The 24,433-nt window shown below is 46.0% G+C and overlaps 2 protein-coding genes across 14 annotated transcripts in view; one reads left to right on the top strand and one right to left on the bottom strand.

The window, feature by feature from the left end:
• Positions 1–2,568: 2,568 nt before the first annotated feature.
• The window catches only part of IKZF4 (IKAROS family zinc finger 4), an 85,132-nt gene continuing 63,267 nt past the window's right edge, over positions 2,569–24,433 (bottom strand). For 6 of the 11 annotated variants that reach the window (XM_083727592.1, XM_083727587.1, XM_083727595.1 and 3 more), the window contains one exon: positions 17,736–24,154. In XM_083727592.1, coding sequence (XP_083583718.1) covers positions 23,406–24,154 — 749 coding nt within the window. In that variant the 3' untranslated portion in view covers positions 17,736–23,405. Of the gene's footprint in view, positions 2,899–7,023; positions 7,337–14,072; positions 15,315–15,392; positions 15,552–17,362; positions 17,598–17,735; positions 24,155–24,433 lie in introns of those variants that run through there. The other 5 variants (XR_014561344.1, XM_083727590.1, XM_083727589.1 and 2 more) reach the window with 5 other exon arrangements.
• LOC310839143 (uncharacterized protein) lies at positions 3,706–15,204 on the top strand. 3 transcript variants are annotated; one of them, XM_083727565.1, is made up of 4 exons: positions 3,706–4,308; positions 7,783–8,786; positions 10,170–10,296; positions 11,879–15,204. In XM_083727565.1, the coding sequence occupies exons 2-4, from the start codon at positions 8,064–8,066 to the stop codon at positions 12,880–12,882; spliced, it is 1,854 nt and encodes a 617-aa protein (XP_083583691.1). In that variant the 5' UTR covers positions 3,706–4,308; positions 7,783–8,063; the 3' UTR covers positions 12,883–15,204. The 3 variants fall into 3 exon arrangements, with proteins under 3 accessions (XP_083583691.1, XP_083583692.1, XP_083583690.1); XM_083727566.1 differs by having other exon boundaries at positions 4,296–4,926; XM_083727564.1 differs by lacking the exon at positions 3,706–4,308 and adding an exon at positions 4,315–4,426.

The following is a 24,433-nucleotide window of genomic DNA, read 5'->3' as shown; positions in this document are numbered from 1 at the left end:
TCTGAAACCATGGATGTGTAGCCAGGGGGGTGCAGCTGCCTCCCCTAAATCAAGTAAATAAAAAAAATACGTTATAAGAATTTTAAGGTCTTATATACATGTATATAAAATAAAGGTGAAGGAACTCCTGACCATTAGGTCCAGTCGTGGCCGACTCTGGGGTTGCGGTGCTCATCTCGCTTTATTGGCTGAGGGAGCCGGCGTACAGCTTCCGGGTCATGTGGCCAGCATGACTAAATGTACCAAGTACACACATACAAATATGTAAACCACATGTCTGAAACCCACAGAAAAGTCCCGAAACCATTTTCTCTCTCCCAAAATGACCTCAATTATTTCTCTGGAAGGTTGAAGGAAATGGGGAGCCTCCAGTTGTCTTTTTGCTCACAAAGCCTGTCTCAAGGGCACAGTTAAGATATGAATAAGGTGAGCCTGTGGCCTGGATTCAATAATTGAGTAGTTATTATAACAAGAGAGTGGCCAGGATGCCCAGGTAATCCAATCAGGTAACCTGGCAGAGAGGATAAAAACAACTCACTGATTTCTGTTGTAGTCTGCCCCTTCTCTGATGTAGTATGATGTATTTTGGGGGTGGTCTTGGGCTACACCGCTTATGTGATGTATGTATGATGTATGGAGGGGTGGTCTTGAGCTACAGGGTGGGCAGTTCAAAAGTCTATATAAAAGGGCTTGCACACCTTTGTCCTGGGTCCCCCCCGGTGTGTGGGGGAGCACCCTGTTGCAACAGCTTTAATAAAGATCAGGCTTACCAGCTGCTTTGCTTCTCAATATTCTCTGGTTAAAGGTAAAGGGACCCCTGACCATTAGGTCCAGTCGTGGCCGACTCTGGGGTTGCGGCGCTCATCTCGCTTTATTGGCTGAGGGAGCCAGCGTACAGCTTCCAGGTCATGTGGCCAGCATGACTTCTGGCGAACCGGAGCAGCACGCGGAAATGCCGTTTACCTTCCCACTGGAGCGGTACCAAATTATCTACTTGCACTTTGACGTGCTTTAAAACTGCTAGGTTCTCTGGTTGGTCTCTGTTATTTTCTCCTACCGATGGAGTACCTACAAAGAACTCTATAAGGGCTCTTGTGTACTCCATAAGGGAAAGGGAACAGTTTTTGTTTACAACAAATACTTCACTGACCAATCACATTGCAGATAGCTCGGTTCTGCCCCCCCAAAACATAAATCCTGGCTACACCCATGACTGAAGCCACCTAAATTTGTGTAATCAAAGCTGCTACCTGTTAGCCAAGCACTCAGGCTGTGCTTCCAGGCTGCCTGCAACCCTCCAGAATTATGCCGAGTAAAATGGTTCACTCACAGTATGTATTTTGGAGACAGTTCTAAGGCATGTGCCATGGCGGAGACAGATTTAGGGCAGCACTACTGTTTTCCCCCACACTGGGCACTGAGTCAAGAGGGGCACCGCAGGACATTGAAACTATGACGTGCACATGCAAAAAAGGCAGGGGGCGCAGAATTTTGGCCTCACATGGCACTGCTGAAATTTGAAAAACCAAAATCTGGCCGTAGGCATAGACTGCTAGACTAGGCCTGTTGGGTATATGTCTAAAACAAGGATAGCCAACATGATGCCCTACAGATGTTGCATTACAACTTCCATCATCCCTGATCATAGTTGGGGTTGGGGGATTGCTGACTGCTCCTGTAGGCGCTCCACTGTAGTGCCAAAAATATTTATGTGCCTGCAAGACCCCCTGGAAATTTGTCCTTTAACAGCAACAACAAAACCTTTTCAAAACTTAAATGATTGAAAATAGCATAGAACAACTGACCAGAAAGTCTAGTGAAAGACAGCCTTGATAACTGCTGTTATTGCTGCACCCATTTTTACACTTTGGCCATGCTCACTTTGATATGTAGCCCCTGGAGGGTTGATCATGATTCATGTGTCAGTGCAACCCTTGCCCCCCCCCATTTAACCACCCCAGGTTAATGGTTGGCAATCCAGGGCTTGAACACAAGGCTCTTGCAGACAGGCTGTCTTTCAGAACAAGATGGGAAGCTGTCTTCTCATGCTCCTAGGAAAACTGTTCAAAAACTTACTAGACCAGCAAATCAGTGCAAAGGATCTAGGTGTACAAACTGCAGTGGTGACATGAGTTTACAAGCATGCAGGATAGTCTTGTTGGCTACACCACTTGTTGGCTACTGGTAACAGCAGTATATGTAACGGTATTGCAGTGGCAAAAGCTTATCTCTGACAAATATAGCTCCAATATTATGTGGTTGCTGAGAGTGAATGCAGACATGACGACTCAGAGATTTTATGGCTGTGTGGTTCCTAGACTACAACAACCTACGGTATGTTGCTTTATATATGATTCTAAGTACCACAATAAGATTTAACATAGACAACATCATGGGTTGAGCCTTCCTGACTTTAGATGACACTGCAGATGTATCAGACACAGTTATAATCATTTAGCAGACGAGAATAGTTGCACTGGCTCTGTGTCACATGCACAAGAAGATCATCTGAAGGCTTCAGAGTTATCGCAATAACTGAACCATTCCCTACAAATAGAATAAATAAAATAATTTTAAATAAAATTTATTTGTGGCTCAGTGGCATGTCTCAAATCATTTCTGAAATTAGCTTCAAAAATATTTCCTTATGCCCCATAAAATATGCACACATATCACATACAATTTTTGTTTTGTTTTCACGTGTAACTACCACATCTACTTGTTTTTATTTTGCAAAATATATTGACCCCAAAATGTCAACATTTACAGAATGTCATAAACAGAATATGCAAGGAAAGTTAGAATCAGAGGTGGCTGGTCCCAAAGATGACACGGTGTAAAACATGAACAACCAGTTCAGTATCAGGGACAAATTCCGTATACACCATCAATCTGTACCTATAGTAAAACAACAGGCATTTGAGAATATGGCCTATAAACTTGAGTTTTTAGGTGGTAGCTTTATGCATGAAAGGGTATGATTTTTTATATGTTTTATAGGGCAAGGATGCATTACTTAGAACATGGGCATACTTGGTGATGGCTATTTATTTAATGTGTAATGATTTATGTTTCTCACCTGCTCCATCTTGGTTTCAGGTGAGCAACTCAAGTAACGGCTAGTTGACTAATGTATATTCATCGCTTGATAACCTGAATGAGTGAAACCCTCACAGACCCAACACCATAAACAGAACTATTACATCGCCTCACATTACCTCTTTCAATACTTTCAATAGATTCATTTCATGTCTTTGTTTGGCTCCAAGTCATAAATTATCAATACGTTAACAACTCAGTCCTATATGTATGTCCACTCATAAGCAAGCACCATTGAGTTCAATGGGACCAACTCCCAGGTACGTGTTTGTTGTGTGTATGTAAAAATGCTTCACTGGGAACCAATCTCACATACCTCAGTGGGACTTTCTTCTAAGATTACATTGTCACTGATGATAAACCAAACCATCTGAATGTGTTTGAGACCTAGTTCTAGAAAATCGATAGAACAAGGCCAGCAAAAATAAAATTACACATTTAATAAACTATATCCCTGGTTTTTTTGTGCTCCATATTTAAGATAATCCAGTTAAGGTCTTAAAATTCGTCCTCAAAATATACTGGTTCAAACTTTGGTTAATCTCTCAGGAAAGGAAATCCTACAGTTGTGGAGCAGCCAAACAGAGGAGGTGGGAACAGCTTACTGTTCCTGTGATAATAATTTTGCAAATCAACACAGAATTATTAAGATGGCATTTTCAGTTGATCCTAGCTTGAGGGGTAGCATTGTAAGAAAAGAAGAGAGATTAGTTAAGGTATACAAGGGGGGGTTCCAAGCAGCTTTGAACGTTTTCATGTCAAAATTCAGACCCTGAATTCCCCTCTTAAAGTAGCAGAAAGCCAATGCTGATATGTCCCTAAAATGTGTGATTTCCATCCTCTACACACCATAGATAACTTTGCCATCCTTGTCCTCTCTATAAAGTCTGATCACTCCCTAAAACATTATTTCCAGAGCAGCATCACAGCCTGTCGGTAAGCTAGTTAGGACTTACAGTGTGATTAAAATTTATCGTTTTGAGTCAACAAACAAGTGACAGTAAGGCAGATTGCAAGCCTCCCTTGGTGGCCACTTTCAGGCCACTTTCAGAATGTCCTGGGGAGGTTGAAAACACCCTCGATTCTGTATCTCCGTTTCCACGTGGAGAAATTTAAAGCAGGTCTCGAGAGCAGCACGCTAAGCCACAGATGTCAGAAGATGCGGCTGCGTTGAAAATCCGTTGCTCAACAACCTCGGAAGAGCAACTGGTAATCTCAACTGACTGCTAGTTTTGGAATGGTTGTGGAAACAGGCACCGCGCGGTGCGTGATTTATTGTTGTTGAAACGCTGTGCAGGAAGGGAACACGGCGCCTCTTTCCGTTAAGGTAGCGCCAGAAAGGAGACCATTGGTGCGGTGTTGGTTTTTTGGGGGAGGGCGAAACTGGAACCAAACGACTTTAAACCTTGCAAGCCCCACGATCTCGCTTTCTGCAGTGCCAGGGAACTTCGCCTTTGCCAAGAGAGAAAAGTCAAAACTCAACCGCTCCAAACACCCATAACGCAAACACCCCTCTAAGGCCGAGACGCGTCAAGAGTTAAATTGACTGGCAGCCCGATCCTCAAACCAGTTAAACAGGAGCCCTTGGATTTAAGCCGGCTTAGTCCTATTGAGTGAGAGCTAAGCCCTGGAGAGGCCCAGGAAGCCGAGAGGCGGCGGGGGGGGGGGGAGATGCAATAGCCCAGGCGCCATCCTGCTCCGCCCTGGATTAAAAAACCTCGGGATTTGAATTTTATTAAGGGGTGTGCAAGGGGGGGCGGGTGGGATTGTGTCTGCAGGGCTCGAGATCCTCAGGGGTCCGCGCGGAGGAAAGAGCTGTGGGGAGCGGTGAGTTTCAGGGGCATCTGGGCAATGGGCGAAGAGCCGATGCGGCTGCAAGGGAGGGAGAAAATGGGGGGGGGGGGAGAGAGAGAATCAGGCGGAGCCGAAGAGCAAAATCCTGGTGGGGGGGGAAGAGGGGAGGGCTGGCAAAGGAGGTAGCCGGAGGAGGGCTGATTCCTTTCCACGGATCTCTGCAGATCTGCGTGGAAAGCTTTGCAGGAGCGGGGGGGGGGGGACACACGCACACACACTCGTCTCGCCTCTTCTTTGTGGAGTTGGGAAACGACGGCCGCTGTCTGTGCAAGCATGGGGGGGGGGCGCTTCTGTGGGGCCTGCTCCATGGATCTGCTTCTCTCTCCCTTTGTCCAGGGTCGAGGCGTCCGCCCCCAACCGGCTGCACCGAGTCCCAAGCAGCCAGGCTTCATGGATGCCATGCCTTAAATGCAATGTTGCTGTTGCTGCTACTACTAATAAAAAAGTGGGGAGGGGAGGCGGGGCGGGAGGGGTGTGGGGGGAGGGGAGCCATGGTGGGGTTAACTTAATTCCGTAAAAAAAAAAAAAGAGAGGGAGACACAAAAGGAGACAATTTGGAGTTTTGTGTTTTGCTCGCTTGTTCGGCGAGTGGGAGGGAACGGAAGGAACCTTCTTTCTGCTGAATGGTTGCATTCAGGGGGAACTCCCTCCAACGGGAAAGGCAGGATTCCCCCAAAATGGGGTTTCTTACACCAGATCCGACCCCCCCCCCACGCGCGCGCTTTGCTTACGAAACACCCCTTTCTTTAGGACTCCCCATTTCCAGCCACTCATTGAAGGAAGAGAGTCCCAGCAGACTTTGCTAGTTTAATTGGGGTGGGCCAGGAAGGGGCAATAGGATCCGTGCACACCCCATTCTCACGCGCTTGTAGGGCAAGCTGCTTGCAGGACTTGAGGTGGAGCGTGGGTTTTGTTTTTGAATTGGGGAGGGGGAGCCCCAGTGGACACCGCTGCCTGCTGGTGGTGGGGAGGGCGAGCTTTGCAGAAACGTATTTAACTCCTGAGCCGATTAAGGAATCTGCATGCTGAGCCTGCTTTTGGTCTCTGAGACAATAACACCTCTGTTTTCCCCCTTTCTGCTCCATTCCTACTCTCTGGGCTACTCTGCGTCTCATAAGAACTAAAAACAGCCGCCCTGCGACAGAAATAATTCAGGCAGCACCCCTTGATCCATGGATGGGAGAGGGATAAACTGTGTCCCAGCACAACCATCCAGGGAATTGGGTATATCTAATGTGACTCTCGGAGGCTGAATGAAAACATTAAGAATGATTTCACCACATGTGTGTACAAGTAGTTGTAATAAACTGGGTAGCAAAGATGTCCATCTGCGCATGATTTTGGCAGACACTTGATGCCATGTGTTGCTCCCAGAGAATAACACGTATTTTTTGTATATAAAAATAAATCCAACAGATTGCCTCATAACAATTAGTTAGCACAATCAAGCCTCTTAAGAATTGATTTCCCAACATCAATGAACCAAATTCTGAAAGAAAGAAAGAAAATGGTGGGGAGGAGCTTCAGGAGTTGGACTGCTCCTGCCCTCATAAGTCTTATCAAAAGATTTCTGCTACTATATCATTTTTTACCCAAGTTTCCCCTTCAAAGACTCAGACTGCAGACATTACCAACAACACCCCAAACCCTGGGAACTGTAGTTTGTTAAGGATGCTGGGAATTGTTGCTCTGTGAGGGGTAAAGCTCGTACCCTCCAACATTTCTCTGATGAAAATAAGGATGTCCGACCAAACCTTTCAACATTTTTTCCAATGAAAATAGGAACATCCTAAGGAAAAATGGGACATTCTGGGATCAAATCAGAAACTGGGACAGCTTCTGTAAATCCGGGACAGTCCCTGAAAAATGGGGACACTTGGAGGGTCTATAAGCTACAGTTACCAGGGTCCTTTTGTGAGGAGGGGGAATGCTTTAGACGTAGGTTGTGTATGAAGAATCACGCCCAAGCTAGGCTTCATAAGAACCTGGAACACACCACAACTTCAACTTTGAAATGTGTTTTAACTGCCAGAATTCTGCTTAACCTGTGAAAGAATTATTAAATAATACCTGTGGGAATGCAGGAAGCTGCCTATTTGTCCATCTAACCCAGTATTTCCTGCTCTGGGTGGCAGCAGCTCTCCAAGGCCTCAGGCAGAAGGAAGTCATTCTCATGGTCTTGCTCAATCATCCTTTTATCTGACGACTAAATCTGGGGGTCTTCTGCAAGCAAAATGCTCTGTGTCACAGAGCTGTGACAGAGCAGGGCTTTCAGGCACGGCAAGAGATGATGGAAGTTGCAGTCCAACAACACCTAGACGACCCCTGATTTAGGCCCTTGATTGTGCTATGCTCAAAATATCCTCCCCTTCTGCCAGCCAGTCTGTCAAGAGAAACCAGTGGTTGTTATTTCTCAGGTTAAATTCATATTGCAGGATTGTTTTAGGGCAGGGACAGAAACAAACAGCCCTAGCTACACTGTCCTAAGCAACCGGGAGGACATATGTGAGCCACAATTGTTAATAATAATAATAATAATAATCATCCACCCATTTACTGGGTTGCTCCAGCCACTCTGGGCGGCTCCCAACAAAAAAACAGTAAAAGCACAATACAACATAACACAAAAAACCCTTTCCTGAACAGGGCTGCCTTCCAACGTCTTTTTAAAACATACCGTAGCTATTTATCTGTTTGACCATCTGCTGGGAGGGCATCCCACTATCTAAAAGGGCCCTCTGCCCGGTTCTCTGTAACCTCTCTTCTCGCAATGAGGGAACCCCCTCCCAGATTAATTTTAATTATTATTTCTCTCTCTTTCTTTCTCAGGAACAAGCTCTAAGTATCTGAACAAGAACTCGGGCCTTGTCCGCGACCCTGCTGTTCAAACCCACAAGCACTGTCAGGAGGGTATCATACCCTCGCAAGGGTATATGGTGCAGAAAACAGGAAAAAAATAAATAAGAGAGGATTCCAAGTGTGAGAGTAGTTGAAGGGGTGGGCAGCTGAGAGGGTGGGGATAAATCCGTCTCCAGGAAGGTAAAATGGCTGAATAGTCGCGGGATGTGGCAGCTGTGGGCCTCCGGGTTCAGGAAAGGTTTGACAAGTAGATGAGGCCAGTAGGGAAAATGGAGAAACAGGACCCGGCAGGCCCAAGGCCAGCAGAGAGCTTGGACGGAGCAGGAAGAGAGAGCTTTGCCATCCGTCCAGGAGCCATCCGGGAGCTACCTTGCTGGGCAGTGCCACGCCAGGAGGGCAGCATACCTCAGCACTTGCACACCCAGTGGCAGGATTTCCTGAAGACCATGCAGTCCCCTCACGCAAGATGGGGGAACCCGCCGTTGCCAGAGCTGACCTCCTGGGACGACCTGGTTGCTTTTGAGAGGGTCTTTGGCGCCTGCCAGTGGCCCAGGGGAGATGCTCTGACCCGGCTGATGCCGGCCTTCAGCGCGGAAGCCCACCAGGCGCTGAGCAGCCTGGCCTCCAGAGACAAGATGGACTACGGGAAGGTGAAGGCCGCCTTCCTGCAAGGGAACTCCACCGGCACGGAGATCCATCGCCAGCGCTTCCGGCAGTTCTGCTACCAGGAGGCTGAGGGGCCTCGGGAGGTTTGCGGCCGGCTGAGGGAGCTCTGCCACTGCTGGCTGGAGCCGGAGAGCCGCACGAAGGAGCAGATCGTGGAGCTGCTGATCCTGGAGCAGTTCCTGACCATCCTGCCTCAGGAAATCCAAAGTCAGGTCCGGGATCGGAGCCCAGAGACCTGCGCCCAAGCAGTGGCCCTGGCGGAAGGCTTCATTCTGAGGCAGCAGGAAGGCGAGCAGCAGGAAGAACAGGTGAGGGTAGCAGCAAAGGCAGAAACAGGGTAAAAAGTGCAGGCCAGTGGTTCTCAAACTTTTTTTTTCTGGACACACTTTTAGAATAAAAACTTGCTGGTGCCACCACCAGATTTTTTACAGATTGGAAAACGGAATCTCCTAGCAGCGCTCAATATATAACATGGAACACAACTATTATTATTTATTGAATTTATATACCACCGTATACCTGGGGGTCTCAGGGCGGTTCACAGAATAAAATCAAGATATAAAACCACAAAATACATACATTGGTACCTCGGGTTACAGACGCTTCAGGTTACATACGTTTCAGATTACAGACTCCGGTAACCCAGAAATATTACCTCGGGTTAAGAACTTTGCTTCAGGATGAGAACAGAAATTGTGCTTCAGGTTAAGAACAATTTCAGCTTAAGAACAGACCTCCAGAACGAATTAAGTTCTTAACCTGAGGTACCACTGTATATAAAAACAACAACCCAATAGCTCCCCCCCCCAAAAAAAAAAAAATTGAAAAGGGCATAGGATGTCAATCAGATCAATCAAAGGCCTGGTTAAAAAGGAACGTTTTTGCCTGGTGCCTAAAGGTGTATAATGAAGGAGCCAGGCAAACTTCCCTGGGGAGAGAATTCCACAGATGTGGTGCCAGTGCAGAGAAGGCCCCGTTCTCGTGTTGCCACCCTCTGGACCTCTTGAGGAGGAGGCACACGAAGATGATGATCATTGTAAGATGATCATGGGACATCCAAGAACTATAAAGCAACGCAGTCATGTAAGAATATGGATCATTCCCAAAATATAATTATAAATGAGCCTGTTACATAAGTACCGCAAGTAGTTAAACAAACTCAACGAGAGGCGTGAGCTTGCGGTATCACTTGATGCTTTTGAAGAGATATCTCTGCATATTCTGCAAAAAAATATTTTGATACTATACTATTTACTACACTGAAATGTTTAAATGTTTCTTAGATTGTCCTTGAATCTTTCCACCACACTTGCCAGCCTCTCTTGCCACACCCTCTGAGAACCACTGTTTCTTTCTCTCTCTCCCCCTCTCTCTTTTTCTCTTTCTGCACGGAACCAAATGCTACTGTTGGATTGTCATGTGGTTGGGGTTGTGGCTGCTGCCATGATGAGTTCCTGCACTTCAAAATTCACCGCTGCCCTACTGCATTTAACCCAGTCCTGTCCATCTGGAGTGGCAGGAAGTTTCCTACCCCGTTTTTCAGGATCTCACACACAGGTTGCTTTTAACTCTGCTGTCCCAGGTCCATTGAATGGGTATGCTAGGAATCGAGGTTTCCATATATGCAAAGAACACCCTCTACCGCTGGGCTGCCAGCCTCTTTGTGAGCAGGACTTTCAATGCTGTTTCAGGGGCACGAGCCGTTCCGAGAGGTGGCTGTGGATTTTTCTGAAGCGCAGAGAGCTCCGCTGGATGCCAGGCAGAGGCAGCTTGGCAGGGAGGTCAGGAAGCAAGATAACGGCAGCGCCTGCCTAGTGGGTAAGACTCCCTCTGGTACAATTGGTGTTGGGTCTTACAAGCTCTTGGTACCCACTGAAAATATGCTTATGCGCCCAGAGTGGAATTCCATTTTCCTCTCGTCCATTTGTTCTGTCTGCACAATCATTTCAGCTCTCCAGACGGAACGATACCCCCTTTCCTCCCTCCTTCAATATGCTGTTCTGCAGATTCTCTGGACCCTCCCTAAGCCAATTTGGAGAGGGGGGCGCATGGGGAAAGAAGATTAGTTGACACCATGGCACAGGTACAAGTGGGGCTGGTTAGATGTATCCCACTCCTAGGGTGGATCTTCACTCATGGTTTATAATGTTAAGGAATAATAATAATAATAATAATTTATTTATACCCCACCCATCTAGATGGGTTTCCCCAGCCACTCTGGGTGGCTTCCAGCAAAATACAGTGGTACCTCGGGTTACATACGCTTCAGGTTACATACGCTTCAGGTTACAGACTCCGCTAACCCAGAAATATTACCTTGGGTTAAGAACTTTGCTTCAGGATAAGAACAGAAATCATGCTCTGGCAGCGCAGTGGCAGCAGGAGGCCCCATTAGCTAAAGTGGTGCTTCAGGTTAAGAACAGTTTCAGGTTAAGAACAGACCTCCGGTACAAATTAAGTTCTTAACCCGAGGTACCACTGTATTAAAATACAATAATTCATCAAACATTAAAAGCTTCCCTAAACAGGGCTGCCTTCAGATGTCTTCTAAAAGTCTGGTAGTTGTTTATTTCTTTGACATCTGGTGGGAGGGCGTTCCACAGGGCGGGCGCCACTACCGAGAAGGCCCTCTGCCTGGTTCCCTGTAGCTTTGCTTCTCGCAACGAGGGAACTGCCAGAAGGCCCTCAGCGCTGGACCTCAGAGTCCGGGCTGAACGATGGGGGTGGAGACGCTCCTTCAGGTATACAGGGCCAAGGCCATTTAGGGCTTTAAAGGTCAGCACCAACACTTTGAATTGTGCTTGGAAACATACTGGGAGCCAATGTAGGTCTTTCAGGACCAGTGTTATGTGATCTCGGTGGAACAGTTAAGGAATGGTTTTCATAACTTAGGACACATTACATTCTACTTTTAACATTCATAATGTGTTATTAAAATGGGTGCTGCAGAGCAATGAGGAACCAGCAGCAGGGAAGCAGCATATTTACAGAGAAAACAAGGAAAGGAACGTTTTTAATTTACCAGTATGCCCTGTGACGTTTTAGAACAATATACAGTAGTACCTCAGGTTACAGACGCTTTAGGTTACAGACTCCGCTAACCCAGAAATAGTACCTCAGGTTAAGAACTTTACCTCAGGATGAGAACAGAAATCACGTGGCAGCAGCAGGAGGCCCCATTAGCTAAAGTGGTACCTCAGGTTAAGAACAGTTTCAGGTTAAGAACGGACCTCCTGGACGAATTAAGTTCTTAACCCGAGGTACCACTGTATCTAATATCGTTCTAATAACGTTGGAAAGGTCGGTGTAGATCCAGCCCTAGTTTTTTTTGGCCCCATCTTCCTCCCACCTTTGCAATGGCCCACGGCCCAACATTGTCATTTGCCTCCTCACCCTCCAGGCACCACTAACACAGCCAGCAGAACCGAGGAGCAATTTGAACACCAGGGATCGAGGAGGGAAGATGTAGAGGAAGAGGCGGCAGCGCCCGCAGCCCCAGAGGGAGCCCAAAGGAAAGAGAAATCCCACCTCTGCATCGAATGTGGCAAGAGCTTCACCCGCCCCTCGGACCTGGCCAAGCACCTGAACGTCCACACAGGAGAAAAGCCCTACCTGTGCGTCGAGTGCGGGAAGAGCTTCAGCCAGCTCTCACACCTTACGAGGCACCAGAAAATCCACTCGGGAGAGAAGCCCCACATCTGCTCCGAGTGCGGGGACACCTTCAGCCAGCGAGCGTACCTTGTCAGTCACCAGAGAAGTCATTCGGGAGAGCAGCCCTACCGCTGCTCCTACTGCCAGAAATGCTTCAGCCACCAGTCGGCCCTGAAGATCCACGAGCGGAACCACATGGGGCAGAAGCCCTACGCCTGCGCCGACTGCGGGAAACGCTTCGTCTCCTCTTCCTCCCTCACCACCCACCGGAGGATCCACACGGGGGAGAAGCCCCACGCCTGCAGCGTGTGCGGGAAGAGGTTCATCCAGCACTCGAACCTCGTCTCCCACCAGCGGACGCACTCGGGGGAGAAGCCCTTCTCCTGCAAAGTGTGCGGCCGGAGGTTCGCCTACCCTTCCGACCTCACCAGGCACCAAAAGATCCACACGGGAGAGAAGCCCTACCCGTGCGACGAGTGCGAGAGGCGCTTCACCAGGCTCTCGGACCTGATCACGCACCAGAGGATCCACACGGGGGAGAAGCCCTACCGCTGCATGGAGTGCGGGCGGAGGTTCAGGCAGAGGGGGGTGCTGGTGAAACACCAGAAGTGCCATTCGAAAGAGAACCCGAGAGGAGGCGAGTCAGCGGAGTCTCAGCCCGGCGGCGAGTTCAAACTCTGCGAGATCAAGCAAGAGAAAGAAGAACTGGAGAGCCTGGCAGAATCCGGTTTGATTCCCTCTCCCAGCTCCTGATGCTCACCATCACTCTCTTACGCCGCTGCACCAGAGGGAGGAACGATCTCGTAGGCTACCCAGAAGGGTTTTCACTGTGCTTTTATTTCTTTTCTTCTTTTTTTTTAGTTAAATAGTCCCCTTCTTTTGGTGCTGGCTAAAACTGGTTCCAAGAGCAGCTGTCCATTGCCATCTGCCGCTTGGCCTGTGAACCGATGTTGGGAACCGGGGTGGAGTGTGTGCATTTTGGGGATGGGGAGAAAGGACGCAAGGAATCCGCCTCACCCTCTCCCGCTTCACACGGCTGAATGGCCTGCTGTCACGGTGACCTTTGGAAGAAGCGGAGGCGAGGTGGAACGCTCTGTGTACAGCAGTCAAAGACACCTCTCTAAAGCAGCTGGCCTGTCTGTGTTTTAGCTAGATGTGAAAGGGACGACAGGGAAATAGGATTTCCTCTCTGCTACCTTGAGGGAGAAGCTGGATGCAGTGGTCTACTTTGTACGTCTCCAAAGGGACAATGGCATCTTCAACGCCAGACGTTGTTGCTGGGCTGGGCTGGGCTGGAAGTGAATGCAGCTGCCAGGGGAAAAAATGAATCCAGGGGTGGGGAAAGGAGTCAGGACCATAGCTGTCAACTTTTCCCTTTTCTTGCAAGGAATCCTATTCGAAATAAGGGAATTTCCCTTTAAAAATGGGAAACGTTTACAGCTATGGTCAGGACACCACAAGACCAATGGTTGTGGGGGGTGGGAATTGTATGAGTGAGGTGCGCAGCAATAATAATGGCACGGGCAGGTAAGCTTCCTTGAATTGGAGCAATGGTGGCTCCATCTTCTCCACATCCCTAGGCATTTGTGCAAAACCCAGCGGGCTGTCAAACAAGACAGGACTGCCGACAGCAACCTGCTTTTCATTCCTGCTCTTGCCACACACCCCTCCCCCTGATCGCACCCAGACAATATGAGCTGGTCTTGCTCAGTTAATGATATAAGAAGTGGCTTAAAAAAACCCAACCCTGGTCATTGGTAATGCCCAATCTGGCTGGCTGCAGCTCCTCAAGCTCTCAGACAGGAGTCATTCTCAAGCTTGCTACCTGAAATTGCAGGTGGTAGGGATTGAACCCAGGACTTTATTCCACGCAAGTCATGGGCTCTGCCACCGATTTATGGGCTCTGAGCTCTGCTGGCTACAGATTAGACCTTTTTTAAAAAAATGCCCTGCGGCAAGCAGGCAGTCCCAGATCAATTGCCAAAATCTCTCGTTTTAATGTAAACCACTTTGGGAGCCTCTGTGGCTGAAGAGCGGTACACAATGCTCTAAATAAATGCAAATAAAATATACGCATTGCCCTCTGCTACCCAGCTCATTAGCAGATCTGCAAATCTGAAGTAGATAACAGATTAATATATACCTCCCCATCTCAGTGGTATAGAAGGAGAAGGAATGCATGGGGCTGTACACTGGAGGAGAGGGGCAGGGCCTGCAGTAACTAATCTTGGCTTGTGAACACTGAGATCCTGGAGCAAACAGAGCAATAGGATTTGCTTGGCTTCTGTTCATCCATCCTGAGACTTTAAATAGGGAGATTCGGTGATGGGAAAAGTGTGTCCTGAGAAATTGCCTCTGTTGAAGGCCTCAGAGCCCCGCCAGGAGAAAAAGTTAGCAACCTGCTTTATTCAAGTGGCTAGCCTCTTAAAACTATTCTTGTTAGCATCACCAAATGGAACTATTTGGGTTTCTCCTGAGAGCAGGATAGAGATTAGGTTAGAGTAACTGTTTGTTGTTCCAAAGCTGCAAGGTATTTTTAGAATGAATTCACCCCAAACCTCTGAAAGGAACCGGCAAAAACACCTATGTCAAAAGAACTTTAGACAGGGACTGTGTGTACTTTATGATTCTGCAGAGGTTTGGGAATAAACATGTGGTGGACCTCACCTTTTAATCTGAAAGGTTTTTGACTTTCGTAGCTGAGAAAATAAGCTTGAAAATTATGCAGATAGGAGGGAGAGCTCTGAGCCAAATGCGTAGTCACCAGGAGACAAATAACTGGTGCCTTAAGAGAACAATCCGAACCGTGTCTACTCAGGAATAAATCCTACTGAATTCAATTGGACTTACTCCTAGGTAAGTGGGTTTAGGATTGCAACCTACTCTCCCCATGGTTGAACAAGCAGAACGGTGAAAATGTATGCCGATTTATAGACACCATAGAGTTTATGTTTTCGTGGCATGAGACTTGGGTTTCCCCAGTACAGTTCCCACAGCCCTACTTTTATGGAACTTCTGATATATAGAAATACTTTCAAATGCAGATGATTTTAATAAATAGAATCCTAAAAATTACTCTGACCCATTTTTAAAACATTTGAGTTTGTACTCACGCGTGGCAGTTGTAAACCGTGCGTCTCACTCATATTAGGCACCTTGGGAACCTCTGTTCCTTTTTCAGTGTCCTGAGGTAAAGAAACAGATTATCTTGCTGATGTAGTTTCAAGGCAGCGACATATAAATATGGTAGTTTGAAGTGTTTGGATTTTTTTTTTAAAAAGCCAAGTATGTTTTTACAGCTTCTTTCTTCGTTAATTAGGTAGTAGCGCTCTTCATAGTCAGTGTTAGGGATGTAATTGATTACTTCCAGAAATTTTCTTCCTCAACACTAGTGCATCACATAGGGAACCTGTGGCCTTGACCTAATTGAACGTGAATGGGGAGAAAGAATAAAAGATAAAAGGTGGGAAGCAGAGAGAGAGAGAGAGAGATTCTTCCTTTGCTGCATCTATTAAAACGTAAGTTTGCTTAATTCTGAGAACTTGATTGTTTGCCTTGTCTTGGGCGTTCAAGAACAGGCTGACAAGAGGGTGGGCAGCCATGGAAGCGTCCCCCAACTATAGGATGGAGGATTCACAGAAGGGATAGCTTGAAAGGCTTTTTGCCCAGTTTTAACAGGATACTTAATTTAAAGAATTTGGTATATTAGGATAAGCTCCGAATTGCACATAACTTCTCCGTTGGAGGGTATTTGGATGTTTTGAGCATTAGTTCTTTTTCAAGTCTTGTTTTCCCTTCCAGAAAGACAACAACACAGCTTTTCTTTCTTCACTTAAGGAAAATGGCACCTAAGCTAGAAAGTCATTGGGAAGCTACAATATACAACTACCATAGGGAGTTGGAAAGAAGGCTCCCTCTGTCAAGACCCCTAAGTTGGGGGTAGAAATGAACTTGCACCCTACATCCTTTGAAGTGGTCTAAGATGTGTGAATTCTAAGATGGGCTCTATTTCAGTATCCCACACCCCTGTGACCCTTAATGCCTCATGCATTTTACTGACCACGGTTAGAGTAGTACCAGTTTGAGTGTCAGTCACACCCAGCAGTTGGGTTTTCAGCCGCTGCCTGAACTGCTACTGTATCAGACACCTGAGTTGGAAACCCAGCCAGATGGGTGGGGTATAAATAAAATTTAATAATAATAATAATAATATTTCTGTACTCAGTCCTGTGCAAATACTTACAGGACTCAGCTACATTAGTAAAAACAAATTATAAATGCATTATAATACTAGTTGACGCTGTAGAGCTGAAATTGGAACTCTATGAAATTTACCATTGTGAGCTTTAAAACGTCCCCCCCCCCCGAGAATTTGTATTTATAGCTGTGTAGACGCAGCCACAGTCGTGTTTGCGGAGAGCATGACAATTGTATCTCAAGGTCACTTTGAATTCACCTTTCTGAAATCAGGTGACAGATATAATAACAGCGACAGCATAAAAAAAGTTAACAAACATGAAGATTAGCAGCTCAGTTTTCAGTGCTGGCTATCGCTCTATTTAATGGGACAAGCAGAAGGATCCTATGGAAGAGCCTATAAATATAGGTATTTGCTTATACACTACCCTTGTTTCTGTCCAACCATAGACCGGCAACTTGGACTGGCTTTAGGTCCTAAAACAGGGGTTGGCAACCTAAGGTCCATGGGCCACAAGCGGCCCACAGGGGTTGTTTAACCGGTCCACGAGCCGCCCCCGAACCGAACCACTCGCTTCTGTGGTGCCAGAAATGGCGTCTGCGCAGACACCAAAAATCACGGGCGTGCGCGCAATCCAGCCCATGGAGGGATCTCCACTGAAGTGAACTGGCCCAGGTGAGGTAAACCTTGCCAACCCCTGTCCTAAAACTTATGAAAATGTCTCTCTTTGAAGCAGAATTCCTCCATAAAGGAAACTGCAATGCTAATAATAATAATAATAATAATTTTATTTATACCCCGCCCTCCCCAGCCAAGGCCGGGCTCAGGGCGGCTAACAACCAATAATAAAAACAAGTTGAATGAATACAACTTAAAAACAAGATTAAAATACAACATTAAAACACAGCCTCATCACAGGAGGAGAAAGGAAAAAAGAAAGAGGGGATCAAATTGGCTCCAAGCCAAATGCCAGGTGGAACAACTCTGTCTTACGGGCCCTGCGGAAAGAAATCAGATCCTGCAGGGCCCTGGTCTCATGAGACAGAGTGTTCCACCAGGCCGGAGCCAGTGTTGAGAAGGCCCTGGCTCTGGTTAAAGCTAATCTAACTTCCTTAGGGCCCGGGACCTCTAGGGTGTTGCTATATATGGACCCTAAGGTCCTCCGTGGGGCATACTGGGAGAGGCGGTCCCGTCGGTACGAGGGTCCTAGGCCGTCTTTGCAGGTAGCAGAAATGCATACATGTATCTTCATGAGCACATCTGTTCATTTCTGATGAAATGAAAGGGGGGGGGGTTGTGCATGTGTGAATAAATCAATCAGCATGGCTTTGTAACGGGGTGCTGATCTAAGAATGGGGAACCAGCACAAAACTGGCAATAATCCAGTTAGGAAAACGAGACCAGGCTGTTAAATTACTCATGTTTATTTATAACAGACCTTCAGCCAGTACAGTACAAAACTTAACAGTAGTATAATCTCCATTACACAAATATGTACTTACAATATATTACAGATACAAAAAAGCTTTTGCAGTAAGAGGTTTTTCTTTTATTTAAAAGTGAGTTTAACCCCACCAAAAAAAAAAAAGGGGGGGGGGAAAGAGTGCGACACCAGCAAATCCAATAACAATATACAAATGAAAGCTTGTTAGAAAGAAGAGAAGAATATTGTAGCGGGTTGGGGATATTGCACATCTTTTTGTTCTTCATACATCTGGTTAAAAAATATATAATATTTACACAAGTTAGAGACCTGGAGTTTTACAAAATTTCCAAGATTTGTTTTTTAGGCTCTTCATACAGGTGAAAGCAAAAATAAAACAGAACACTGGTTTTCTTAGAAATTTTAGAGCTTTGTTTCTCTAAAAACAAAACCTGTTTCCATTTTCACAAAAGGGGAGAAGCAGGAGGTAAGTTGTGAAGTCTGAAACAGGATTCTTGCTCCCTGATTCATCACAGAAGCAGGTTTAAGAGAGATTCGTACCATTCCACAGTGCAGTAAATATAGTTCAACAGTGATGAGCTGGAGGTCTTCATTTAGCTCAAGAACTACCCAATATTTCTGATTTTTTTAAAACAAACCAAAAGAAAACCAAAGAGTTCCTGCAGAGAGCAGTTCTATTCCCACTAAAAACAGGAAGAAAAAGTCTGAACGTGGGCTTTGTATGGAGGCACAAAGGGATATCTTTACTTTTTACAAATAGAAATCAACAGTAACAAATGACCCTTTAGGTGCTTCAATTTACCAGTGTGGCATTAATTGATGCCAAGCACCCAAGGGCCATCTTTGGCTTTCAAGAAGTCGGTACCCAACTATGAAAGCCGATTTTCCTATTAATTTTTTGTTGTTGTTCTTGTCAAAGAATCACACTTGTATCTGGAAAAAAACAACAACCTGTAAAAATATCTAACAAGAAAGACTGCACTAACGTATTTCCTTCCCAATGTTATATGTCAAGAAGTCAATACATGCCCCCACTTCTTGACAAATGTATCAAGTTGACAAGCATAGCTAGTCGGATTATGTTTTACAGTTTTCACAGCAATATTAGTCTCTGCATTGGAAAAAAAGAAAGAAAGATGCATCTTCCCAGAATTTGGTCTAGGGGAGCTGGAAAGAACTCTAATCTCACATGGAAAATATGAGAGCACTGAGGATCACTTCTAGAACTGGAAGAATAGATTATTTTAGGGAAACAAACTCCATATTCTTAGCAACTTTCCCTAAGGTGGTGTTTCAGATGCTTTGTGCTGTTACTCGCCTTCAGCCCAAACCAAGATGGCTGTGGCTGATGGGCAGTTGTAGCCCCACAAAACATGTGGAAAGGCCCCCGGTTGTGTAACAGCTGCTTTGGGGTGTGTCTCCCCCAAGCTCTATTTTACAGATTGAGCTTTATTTAAGTGCCTAGCATGAACTATGCAGCTGATCTACTAAGTGGGGGAAAAGCAGATACAAATTTTGCTCTCTGCTTTATTTCACATAATCAAACAAACAAACACCACGCATAAGATTTTGCCTATGTCTGGGGAATAAGTGATCTCTTTCAATAGTTGGAGGACTTCGTAAATGCCAACTTTTGTTTCACCTTGGTCGATGGACCAAATAGTGCTTGCCAATTAAATAGAGTGTTGCAAAACACACTGGGAGAAAAGCCTTCAACCCTGCATGTGTGCCACAACCAGAGGTCCAGACAGCCTCATGTACCTAGAGGAAAGTGCTCTTTGTCAGATCCTACAAGAGAGAATCTTCCTATAAATGGAAATGATTCCTGCAAACACCATTCTAGGCCTAGATTCATACTGGGGTGGAGAGGGAGTAACAAAAACATGCACACATTGAGTTTAGGAGTTTGCTTCTCTCATTACTGCTATACACACAGGTCTGCCTGGATCAGAAGATGTGCAAACATCTCAACTCAGAGATTTAATTCTAGAACATTTGTGGTTCACGCGACAAATGTTTTAGATCTTTCTCTGAACGCATTGATGTGAAAAGCTAGTTAGCTTTCACAGGATGAATCCTATAAGCAAGATGCAAGAATCATCTAAAATACTGGTGTGTTAGGCGGTTCATGGGAAAAAATGTTGAAAACGCATTCTGGAAGAAGCTTTTTTTTTTACTTGCTCATATACACAAAATGGGCCAAAACAGTCACTCAATGACAGGTAAATGTCTTTAAAAGTTGGAAATCAGCTTTGAGGTTTTTTATTAAATGTAATAAATGTGCATTAGATTTCCAACATCCTGCTTTCACAAGTCTTTAGATAAGCCTTTCCTGAGAACCCAAATGTGTGTTTTAAAAAATAGCTAAGAAGCAGCTTTAAGATATGCTCTCACAGATTTCCAGGGGCACAAATGGAACACCTTGAGTTCATTCATTCAACACAATTATCTTATCAAACTGCTTGTGTTAATCTGACTCAAACCTTCATGTTTGCAAGATTTGTAGTGGACAAATCCTAACTTTTAAAGCAGTATGAAGTCAAAACATTCAAAAATACAATGTATAATGGCTGGATCATAAGATGTCTTCCAGTCACATGAGAAACCCCGTAACAATTCCCAGTACAGAAGTGTCATCCCCAGAATCACCACTGGGCAGTTTCATTCAAATAATATAATTTAATGAGCATCCAAGTCTTGGGAATTATTGAGGGGGGAACTATGCCTTCTGAACTGATTCTTCGGTTTAACAATCACAAAAAGTGCTGAATACTGTACACCAATAGGAGATATGAGTGCTTTTAAAAAAATCAAAATCCTTTATCCAAGGGGCCTAAGGAATAACAGGGAGGGAGGGGAAAGTACAATCCTCATTGAAAAGACAGGAAGTGGACTCTCAAGTCCCTTTAGCAATTTGGCAAAGTCTCCCAGCAGGTTCCAGTCGTATTGCACAATAGTAATCTTAATGACAAGAATTTTAATATTCTATTCCCTCTGCTTGAAGCCACAAAATACACATCTGCCAGAACCAGCTCAAAATGCCTTCTGAACCTGTAAGATACAATTCGTATGCTGAACCCAAGTGACAAGGCAGAAGGGGAAAGTGACTTTGTACCAGAAAAGTTAAGAGCTTTAGAAAGTGTGGCAGAACAGTGGAGTGCAACTATTTGAAGGAAGGTTCTCACCTTCCCATCTTCTAGAGGAATCCCCCGGAACATCTCATTTGTCAAGGCCTTTCCAGTTAAGCAAATCTGTCCGGCCTTGCAAGGGGTGGCGAAAGCTCGGAAAATTTAGCATTTCACATCTCAAAAAAGCAGTCTAATAACAAAAGGGCAAAACCGAACAAAACGTTGCAACTTGAGGTGTTTCTATAAGTAGAAAAAGAACAGCCTTTGGTTTATCCCACAAGGAAGCAGTTTGCTGAGCTGCTGTTGAGCAAGTTATTTTTTATGCATCATGGGCATTTATCTAAAACCACAAGCCTTCTCCCCTTGCTGTGTCCTAAGACTAGAGATACAATTTTACCCTTACCTCCCATCTCTTTCTGTCAGGCAAGGTGCTTCTAGCAGGTCAAGGTGCTGAGACGAAGGACAACACCTTGCAGAAAGGCAAACTTCCCATGTTATGCTGCCTCAACCCCCAAGCCTTTACATTTGGCGATTACACTCTTAAAAGCAAGGATAAACAGAATTTCTGCTTGGGCTGGTAGGAATGACTGAATAAGCCTGACATGGAGTAACAAATCCTGCCTACAGTCCACTAACAGAAACGCATCTTCAACCAAACTACAGAATTAGAGGTTTCAGCCCTTCGTGGTGATCAAGGCTTTTAAGACACTAAAGTACACAAAGCAAGGTTTTTTCGGCGGGATCTGCATTGCAGAACACCAATGGCCCTCTTTGGCACCACTGATCACGTACCTGTGAGAAAATGGGAGACTCTGGCTACTGTGTAGATATTGGGCAGATAGGTTACTGGAAGTTACTCTACACAATTTTGTCCATGCCACTGTGTGCTTTTATGTAGCTTTACAAGACAAGGACCTTCCACCTTCACGGCTGCTGCTGTCAAGAGTTTGCTAATGGAGTCCAAAAAAACCCCATATGCTTTCTGAACACGGATCACTAAGGTTTTTGACTGATCTGTGCAAAAACAAGGCAGTCCTTCCTGCTGGGAAAGGAGTCAAACCCCAAGCTACTTTGTGATAACCAATTCCTGGGCAACTGACTGGAGAGAGGCAGAAGTCAGGCACCAGAACAGCAGCAAGAAGTGACAAGGCTTCAGCACCCGACTCTAGTAGTTGCAAGGGAGGTTACTAAAAGCCACAGAGGCTTTTGCTATCTTGTTCCCTGCCTTCCACTGAAAGTCCCTTGATTATGTCTCCTAGGAATCACATCCAACAGGGTCATGTTTATTCATTCACCCTACGGAAGTTGCATGCTTTTGGAGAGAGAGGTCGGTGACATACACTCACCTAAGGGTTGAGGCTCACACCTTCTAAAACTTCCACTAAAAAAAAAAGACTCTTTAAGAGCCGGCAGAAGGAAGCTCAGAGGACGTTAGCTCAAGCAACCCTTCTGAAGAGAAGGTCACGATGAACAACACGGACACCAAGCACATCCTTTTGAAGGAGGGCATCTCAGATTCTTAACAGCTAGAATGCAGAACATGCCCTTTCCTTCCTTGTATCCTGGGGGGGGGGGGAGCATTTGCTTTCCTAATGCTGATCTTCAATTGAGCTTGCAAAAGCAGCACCCTGGCAAACTTTGTACACAAACGCTTGCCACCTTCCTTCAGACTAGTTGGCGCTGCAGCTCCTTCATTTTCACCAGATGCAGAATTCGCCACCTTTTCTGTGCCCCAAAAGAAGAGACACAAAGCTGTCATAAAGCAGAAGCATAGAGGTATAGAGTTCGCGGGACCACAGAGTTCCTAGTAGGATACCTTCCTATGCTGTGTTTCACAGACACCCAAAAAAAGAGGGAACACGCGGTTCTTCCTGACATCACCATCTAAGTGTAACTCAAATCGTGGCTTTCCTAGCCCCTTTGAAAGGGCGAAGTTCTACAAGAGTATATTAGCACCTGATCTGAGGTTCTTAACGTCTAACATGGTGGCTTGACAAGAGATACCTGAACTGAAATTCACCAAAAGAAGCCCAAATAAACTTTGAATGGAGGAGGAAGGAGGGACAGACATGAAAGACACTAATATCTTGCTGATGTGTACCAGAGGTGTGTGTCGTGTCCCTCAAAATGGAGGAAGCCCCTGGCAAAATGACATAAAGAAAAGGCTTACATGACAACAAAATAGAGAAATGAAATTAATAAATAACAACTATGAGTGGAAGAGAATCAAAAGCACAAGAGAACTTTAAAATCAATAAACAGTATTTAAATAACACAGCGTAGAAAAGGCAAATGTTATGAGCTCCTCCCCATCTCAAGTTTGTTGGATTTTTTTTTTAAAGTTAGGGTTTTTATTTTATTTTTTTAGAACATTTCTCTTTTTTAGCCAAAGTCAGTGCAACGGAGTACAAAAGAAATGAACGGCTCCATACCCGACGAGGATGGGGCACGAAAGATGGGGAGGGAGATTTAGGGAAGGTGGGGAGAGAGGGGAGAGAGTTTAGGACTAGCCGACTTTATGCTCCCCTCTCACTATGTGGGAGGAGAACTCGTACCGGTCTTGGCTGTGATAGCCGCAGATGTTGCATTCGAAAGGGTCTCTGAAGCCGTGGCAGCCCATGTGGATAGTGAACATGACGTGGTCCAGGAACAAGATTCGGCAGTGCTCGCATTTGAAGGCTTTTATCTGTTCCCCTTCATCATTCACCACACGCAGGGCTTCTTTGGCTGAGCTGGGAGTTGACCGAGTAGTGGTGGGAATGATGCCCTCTTGTACTTTCGGGTCCTCTTTGGCGTAGGCCGGACTCTGCCGGCTGCTGGTGCAGTTCCCAATGATGGACAGCAGCGGCTGCTGTGAGCCCCTCTCCTCGTGGATGCTCTCAGTGTCTGTGGAATCCTGGCAGCCGTTGCTAGGTGACACCATGCTGGGCTCCCGAGATGCCCGGTACACAATCTGCGTCCCGTCGGGAAGGTCCTCGTGGCCTTCCGCAGCTTCCCGGCTTCCTGCTATTTCCAGCCTGCCTGGGAGGGGCTGAATCTGCGTGTAGACGGAACTGATGACGGGGGTGATCTCGGAGATGCAGTTGGTCGGCGGGATTCTGAGAGGGCGCAAGTGTTCTGCTCCCATGAAGGACAGGGATCCACCAAAGCTCGTGTCCATGGGATGGTGGGCCGCCACCATCTCCACGTCCTTCTCGAAGCCGGAGCTGACGTCAAATGCCATGTCGGAGAGGCCAAACCGCATCTGCTTCTCTCCTAAGGCAAAGGATGAGAGGTATCAAAAGACAAGTTCCCTCTACAGTCAATACGATGAGCCTGTTAGGGATGGAAGTCAAATAAGAGCACAGCACATGGACAAAAAACCTTGCAAAGAAATCTCTGGATGCAGCTATTGCCGCACATGCAGGGCATTAATCTCTTGCCCCTGCCAGTTCTTATACATAGCCCCCTCTTGTCCATTTCAAATGCAAAAAGAGAATCTGAGAGACATGACCAACCTGAGCAACTGGCTCTCATTGGTCAGAAAGAGCCAGA

This window comes from Podarcis gaigeae (assembly GCF_964106915.1).
Source record: "Podarcis gaigeae genome assembly, chromosome: 2".
In the NCBI taxonomy this organism is placed as follows: Eukaryota; Metazoa; Chordata; class Lepidosauria; order Squamata; family Lacertidae; genus Podarcis; species Podarcis gaigeae.
This window is presented reverse-complemented; position numbering and strand designations above follow the sequence as displayed.

What these genes read in the sequence shown, in the direction of transcription:
- LOC310839143 (XM_083727565.1), top strand. Translation starts at nt 8,064, where the DNA reads ATGAGGCCAGTAGGGAAAATGGAGAAACAGGACCCGGCAGGCCCAAGG. An exon ending in GCGAGCAGCAGGAAGAACAG is followed by an intron (nt 8,787 to 10,169) that starts GTGAGGGTAGCA and finishes ATGCTGTTTCAG; the next exon opens with GGGCACGAGCCGTTCCGAGA. An exon ending in CGGCAGCGCCTGCCTAGTGG is followed by an intron (nt 10,297 to 11,878) that starts GTAAGACTCCCT and finishes CTCACCCTCCAG; the next exon opens with GCACCACTAACACAGCCAGC.